A 7,344-nucleotide genomic window follows, 5' to 3' on the forward strand; every position below is an offset into this window, starting at 1 on the left:
AGTCCTTGATCAGATGTTATCAAGTATTGATCAGTAAATATCAAAGGTTCTGTATCACCACAGTTATGGCTCATAAATCCAGGGTCAAAGTTCATCGTAGTGTTTTAACATCACCTCTGAAGAGGAGGAAGAGGAGGAAGAGGAGGAGAAGGAGGAGGAGGAGGAGGAGGAAGAGGAGGAAGAGGAGGAGGAGCAACACTTGATTTAGAGAATGAGGGTTCATTTAATTAAGGAAATGTTTTCAAGCCGACGTGCAGGTGTTAACTGCTGCAGGAGCACGAGGGGCAGGCCGGGCCTTGCTCCGTGCAGCAGCTCCTCACACCAGTGGGCACTTCTCAGGTGCTAATGGCGACAGGTCGGCCCAGTCGACATTAGTGGTGTTGCTGCGATCAGCTGCCTGGTCCCCGGGGTTCTGTGCTCAGCCTGAGCCCCCCCCCACCCGAGCTAATCCCACCAGGTAACGTCTCAAAGCTTCTCCTAATGAACCTTTACCTTCACCTCACGTCCGGCTGATTTCAATCATTCACACAGGAAAACATGTTGACGTTCAGCTGTGTGAACATTATAAAACTCAGACAGGAGAAATATCTGTAAAAATGTCGACTGTCATTCACCTCAAATTGTCAAGAGATGATAAGATTTGAAAAACAAGTTAATCTTTAATGTCAGGAAGGTTTTACACATCCTAAAGTGAGATAATGCAACTTTTAAAGATTCAATATTTTAAATTTAGGTCCAAATAATGGTTGAAATCATTTCCAAGTCATTGAAACTCGTCTCGTGCAACTTCACAAACAATAATTTGAGATTTGACCTTTTCCCCTGCATCCACTTTTTTAATGTGAAGCCTTTGAACTCGATTCACCTCAGATAAGAACATTGACCTTTCATCAGCTGCAGCATCTCGGCCTCGGACACATTCTAAACTTTTTATCTGCTCTTAAATCAGAGATAAATCTTAAAGGTAAATTGCACAAATTATACTTTCAATACGATGACACGTTTTTTTTCTTTTATCAGTTGAAGTGATCGTGGCTCAGAGGTTCAAAGGTTCCTTCACCTCTAATCAGTGTTTTTATGGGTTTAGCTTGTGTGTCTCGGCTCAGAGCAGCAGAGGAGGATCAGCTGTGAACACATCACCTCTCACCCGCCTGTCGACTGGGAGCCGACCACAAGCTGCAGGTAGGAAACCAAACACTTTAATCCTATCGTCAGGATCAATTCTTACAAACTGTGGGATTTTTTTAAATATTTCTGTTAAAGCTTGGTAGGTAGAATAAAGTTCCACCAGCAGCTCTATAGAATTGATTAAAAAGCCATTTAAATGCTATTGATTGCTGTAAAAGTATTATTCGTATTTCCTTCAGTTTATATTTCACTATTATGACCTAATGTGTCTGAGATCAAGAAAATCCATGTGCAGACTCACTATCATCACCTGTTGCTCATGCATATTAATACCCTGCGCTCATTGGGGCTCCTGTCGCTGCACGTGTGGACGTATTGTTGTTTTTACACGTTTATTGGTGCGACTCTATCTCGGTGCGATTAAGAATCAGCTCCATGTTGCACAAGCAGCCTCGACTTCGACCTCAGCCGTGACCCCGGGGATGGAAGCAGCTCCGAGTTGCACAAGACGACTGAATGTGTCTCCTGATGTATTTTATAAACCTGAAATCTGTGGGTGAATATTAATTGACTGTTTCCCTGTGTGTCCCTGCAGACTGGGCAACATGGACTTCCTGTTCCAGGTGCTGTTCTCTCCCCTCCCAACGTCGGCCATCTTCTCCCTGCTCGCCCTGGCAGCTGCCACCTTGTTTTACCTCAACACGCGACCCAGTCCCCTCCGAGCCCCGGCCGACCTCCAGCACCAGACGCTGGGGATCAAGGTGAACAGCTGAGGGATTTTGTAGTGTGGTGATTAAAAAGTTTAAATTATTATCATATCTCTGTGTGTGCTTCTGCCGGACGTCCTCAGGATGGAGCGAGGAAGACGGCTTTGCTTGAAGGGAGCGACAACCTGATCTCGTGCTGTGACGAGGACGCCAGGACCCTGTATGAGGTGTTTCAGAGGGGGCTGAGAGTTTCAGGTGAATATGTGTAAACAAGTAAACAAACGTTTATATAAGATGGTAAATAACAAGCCTTGGAGCGGAATCTCTGGCTTTCTGACTCTTGAAAAGAAAACAAACCTATTTCCCAACATGTCAAAATATTCCTTGAGATGAAGCTGAGTCTACAACAAACTCTGCATAAAGAAATTAGAGCTCCAGTGCAAAGATATATTAAACTCCTCTGAAGCAGAAGGTTTGACGTGGGCCCTGCGTCTCGTCTGCAGGTAACGGGCCGTGCCTGGGCAGCAGGAAGCCTGGACAGCCGTACAGGTGGCTGAAGTACAAACAGGTAAATCCCCGGAGAGAGAAAGAAGAACGTGGTGAGAATGATCTGCTGTGACTTTCAGCTGACAGTGTGTGTTTTCCTGGGTGAAGGTGTCGGAGCGGGCGGAGCACCTGGGGTCAGGCCTCCTCCACCGAGGCCTGAAGCCGAACACGGACACCTTCATCGGCATCTTCGCTCAGAACAGACCTGAGGTGAGTGACGTCTTTATTTTTATTACGTGAAAGAGATAATTTCTTGACGTGCCCTAACTTTGCCGTGTGTCCCTGGCAGTGGATTATCAGTGAACTGGCTTGTTACACCTACTCCATGGTCGTGGTCCCCCTGTACGACACCCTGGGTCCCGAGGCCCTGGTGTTCATTATCGACCGAGGTAATTGGAGCTTCTCTGTGCACGCTGCTAATGCTGCTAATGACAAGAGTCGGATCTGAGTCGAGTTACCTGCTGCTCCCCGGAGGGATTTTTATCAAGTGTGCGCTTATCTCTTCTCCTCTTCATCCCCCCCCCCCCCCCCCCCCCCTCAGTCCTCCTCCTTCAATCTGTGCTTTCATTTTGCTTTTCAATATCTGGACAATTCATTATTCACAATATAAATCTAGTCTTGCTTTTTATAAATGCAGTTTTTTTTTACTCTGAATCTTAACAAACTTTTTCTTCTTTCAGCCGAGATCTCCACTGTGATTTGTGACAATCTGAGCAAAGTGGAGACGCTGCTGCAGAACCGGGAGAAAGGCCTGAGCCCAGTTCTCAAGACCATCGTGGTCATGGACGAGTTCACCTCCGAGTTGGTGAAGAGAGGGACCTCGTGTGGGGTGGACATTGTTTCCATGAAGGATCTGGAGGTAACGCCCGCTGATCATCGCTTATTATTCAAGAGCTGGGTCATTCAGTTCAACTCCCCGACCAATAGGATACCAGGTTTAGTTTTGACGAATTGATTACAAAATACTGAAAGACCAGACTGTTGAATAACTGGTTTAGTTTTTGGGATGAGAAACCATTGAAGCTATTGAGAAGAAGCATAAACTTGTTTTCTTTTGTTCTTCAGGATCTGGGAGAAAGTAATCATCAAAATCCAATCGTAAGTTTATTTTCATGTATTGTTTATTTGTTTTTTTAATTGAACAAACTGCATTTCCTAATTTGCCGCCATATCCACACAGCCACCGAAGCCAGAGGACCTGAGCATTGTTTGCTTCACCAGTGGCACCACAGGTGAATTGTGTTATCTCACTTAAATTACTTCTTTTACACGTTTCTGGTGTATTCATTTTAACCATGTCATTCTCAGGAAACCCCAAAGGAGCCATGTTGACCCATGAGAACGTGGTCTCTAATGCTGCAGGTGTCATTGCCAGCTTTGAGGTACCTGAGTTACAGATATGAGTCCTGTCTCGTGGAGTGTGTGTGTTTGGAGGAGGTAACTGGATCTTCTGCTTCCCACAGTCGGCAGTAGTTCCAAACACTCAGGACGTGAGCATCTCCTTCCTGCCTTTAGCTCACATGTTTGAGAGAGTGGTGCAGGTAAGAGCTCCGTCTTAAAAGAGGTTTCTGTATCTAAACCACGTCAGAACATCCTTCACTGGGTTTCTAAATTCCTCTGATGTTGCAGATGGTGATTTACGGTGCAGGGGCGAGGGTGGGCTTCTTCCAGGGGGACATCCGACTGCTGCCGGACGACATGAAGACCCTGAAGCCGACCATTTTCCCCGTAGTTCCTCGCCTTCTCAACCGGGTCTATGACAAGGTCGGTGGAAACCACAGCCGCCTCGTTCCTCTTGTGTGCTCTGTGCTTTTTATTTTAATTTCAAATGCATCAATTTCCCTGTTTGGTCTCCAGGTCCAGAGCGGCGCCGCGACCACCTTCAAGAAATGGCTCCTGAACTTCGCGGTGGAGCGGAAATACGCTGAGGTCAAAGAGGGCATCATCAGGAAGAACAGCATCTGGGACAAGCTGATCTTCCACAAAGTCCAGGTTCGGCTTCCGTCCACACAAACGCACAATACGCAACGACAAAAGCACAAATTCCCTGAAAAGTAAATGTGCTTGACTTTGACTGCAGGAGTCTCTGGGCGGACGGGTGAGGGTGATGGTGACGGGAGCAGCTCCCATATCTCCCTCGGTCCTCAACTTCCTCAGGGCGGCTCTGGGCTGTCAGGTGAGGACCAGAGTCCACTGTCCTCCTGTCTTCACTTGTGTTGTTTAGTCCTGGGAATCTGTTGTTACCGCTAATTACTGGTCGGTTCAAATGCTTAGAACATCTTCATTCGGAGGTTCGATACCTCCTGTAGTGGCAGCAGGTTCAGTTGTGATCCGGCCCTTCAACTGTTTGTCTTCCCCCGATTCCCTCTCCTCATCTCCAGCTTCAACCGTCCTGTCAATAAAGATGAAATGCCCCACAAATAAATATATATGAAAAAAGCTTAATTCAGTTCTCACGCTTCTCTCTCGGCTCTGATTGGTCCTTCAGATCTTCGAGGCGTACGGTCAGACAGAGTGCACGGCCGGCTGCACCTTCACCATGCCCGGTGATGCCACCTCAGGTACTGAGGCGACTTGAGTTCAACCAAAGACTTCTTCTATAAATCACTTGTTTTATAAGGTTTAAATGCTTCAACACAGATTATTCATTTAGCTTCTTGTATTTAAAGAAATAATGTTTATAGTTTTGTTATCCATGTGTTGTATTGTGACCTTATTCTCTCGTCCACAGGCCACGTCGGGGCCCCGCTGCCTTGTAACATTGTGAAGTTGGTGGATGTAGAAGAAATGAACTATTTCGCCTCAAATGGAGAAGGGGAGGTAGGTTTTCTCAAAAGAATATTAAAGCAGCAACCAAATGAACCGGTTCTTTCAAAGTCCACATTTAAAAGCTTCACCTCACTCCTATTGTTTTCTTTATTTCCAGGTCTGTATCAAAGGTTTAAATGTGTTCAGAGGATACTTGAAAGATCCAGAGAAAACTGCAGAGGCCTTGGATGAGAACGGGTGGCTCCACACCGGAGACATTGGGAAATGGCTTCCGGTAAGAAAAGCCAGGAGTGGCACCACCATCACCACCATGGCTACATGTTAATGAGTCAGGAGGTTTATGAATAACACAAACTCAGGGGTTGGAGACCGGATACACAACAGGTGTTTGTGTTGTGTGCTTGATGAAAGTGACCAAGTGGAATCAAGTAGTTTTAATAACGAGAAGTTTCATAAAACATTTCCTTACTTCTTTTTTCGCCTTGGAAAATGTATTAAAGGACAATATAATAAGTAACTTCAGCCACTAGGGGTCTCTTAACTGATTTTGTCCTTTGTCATATGACGTTTCCCCGACTGTAAAGTGGAAATGACGCAATTAAAAGACAGATAAAATTTTACATTCTGTTGCTTTAAATTTAAATTAGGCCTTTATTTGCCTGTTTGGTGACAGAGTGGAGTCCTGAAGATTATTGACCGGAAGAAGAACATCTTCAAGTTGGCTCAGGGCGAGTACATCGCACCGGAGAGGATTGAGAACGTGTATATACGCAGTGGACCTGTGGCCCAAGTGTTTGTGCACGGAGACAGTCTACAGGTACAGGTTAAACCTATGTCCTCAGCTACTCTCTCTATCTATCTGTCTGTCCCTCTATTCCATAATGAAACTGTTTGTGTTCTGTCTGAAGTCCTGCTTGGTCGCTGTCGTGGTCCCGGATCCTGACGTCCTCCCCGATCTGGGTAAAAGTCTGGGCTGCACAGGCTCCGTGGAAGAACTCTGCAAACACACGGTAATATTTACATCATGTCCGACACCCTTATGATCTCACAACACATTTTGTATAAATGTTCATTCAGCCTCAAAGATGAACTGTTCTGATTCTGGTGGTCGAGGGTCAAGTCCACTGTTACCTTACAGTACATTGTTTTGGGCTTGTGAATGCATCACATCAATACTTTGACTCCAAGTGAATGTTTGGACCAAATTTGAAAAAAATATCCTTGAAGATGAACTGATTAGATTGTGGAGGTCAAAGGTCAAGGTCAGTGTCCTCATGCATCATGATGTCGACTGAAACTCCACTGGTTGGTGGAGGCGTGCAGCCTCAGACGTGTAATCTATAGTTTATTAGTCATAAAGAAACTGACCAATGAGGATCAGTTTCAGTTTGACTTTCCAACCCAGGAATATGTATAGAAAACACTAAAGAAGCCAATGAGATGAGAAGTCCTTGATGTTTGTAGTAAAACCCTTTAGGACCAATATCATTTCCTAAGTTTTAGAATTATTTATTGTGATGATTTAAACACTGAATTCTCTGTTTACAGGAAATTAAGAAGGCAATTCTTTCAGACATGACCAGACTGGGCAAAGAAGCAGGTCTCAAGTCCTTCGAGCAGGTAACAGATTCTTTAATAACTCCCGAAATCAAACAGGTGCTGTTTTTGTACAATTATAATAAATTATTTTGCTTTTATAAAACCTATTTCTCCGTTTAGAGAAGAAAAGCTCAACATGTAAACTGAAACTTTAGGTCATTTAACTTTTTGATCGTGCTCCAGACTTCTCTCAACCTGGCTCAGTTCCCCCTCTAGTGGTCAAAATGAGCAGTTGAAATAAATGTCTCATGATCTGATGGTCACGAAGGCCCAGTCCTAGATCTATTTGTGTTTCATTGAGAATCAGGCTTTGCTCCTGTAACATGTAAACAGGAATATCAATGCCATCTTTCTATCTTCAACTTGTGACCTTTGCCCTCCTCCTCTTCCCCCCCGACGCAGGTGAAAGACGTTTACCTCCATCCAGAGCTGTTCTCCATCGAGAACGGCCTGTTGACCCCCACGCTCAAGGCCAAGAGGAACGAGCTCAAAATTCTCTTCCAGCCACAGATCGACAAACTGTACGCCGACCTCCAATAAACACAAATGAACCCAAACCACCAACTCAACCTGCTCTGGTCGATCTCTTCCTCTT

The 7,344-nt window shown here is 45.1% G+C and overlaps 1 protein-coding gene across 1 annotated transcript; it reads left to right on the forward strand.

Moving 5' to 3' along the window:
* Positions 1 to 1,733: 1,733 nt before the first annotated feature.
* acsl5 (acyl-CoA synthetase long chain family member 5) lies at positions 1,734 to 7,344 on the forward strand. Its single transcript, XM_053413266.1, has 20 exons — positions 1,734 to 1,889; positions 1,979 to 2,090; positions 2,339 to 2,403; positions 2,490 to 2,591; positions 2,671 to 2,770; positions 3,062 to 3,240; positions 3,447 to 3,479; positions 3,562 to 3,613; positions 3,690 to 3,763; positions 3,845 to 3,922; positions 4,011 to 4,145; positions 4,239 to 4,373; positions 4,462 to 4,557; positions 4,870 to 4,942; positions 5,113 to 5,201; positions 5,308 to 5,424; positions 5,824 to 5,967; positions 6,059 to 6,160; positions 6,699 to 6,770; positions 7,152 to 7,344. The coding sequence occupies exons 1-20, from the start codon at positions 1,734 to 1,736 to the stop codon at positions 7,287 to 7,289; spliced, it is 2,052 nt and encodes a 683-aa protein (XP_053269241.1). The 3' UTR covers positions 7,290 to 7,344.

This window comes from Pleuronectes platessa, chromosome 21 (genome assembly GCF_947347685.1).
Source record: "Pleuronectes platessa chromosome 21, fPlePla1.1, whole genome shotgun sequence".
Classification (NCBI taxonomy): domain Eukaryota; kingdom Metazoa; phylum Chordata; class Actinopteri; order Pleuronectiformes; family Pleuronectidae; genus Pleuronectes; species Pleuronectes platessa.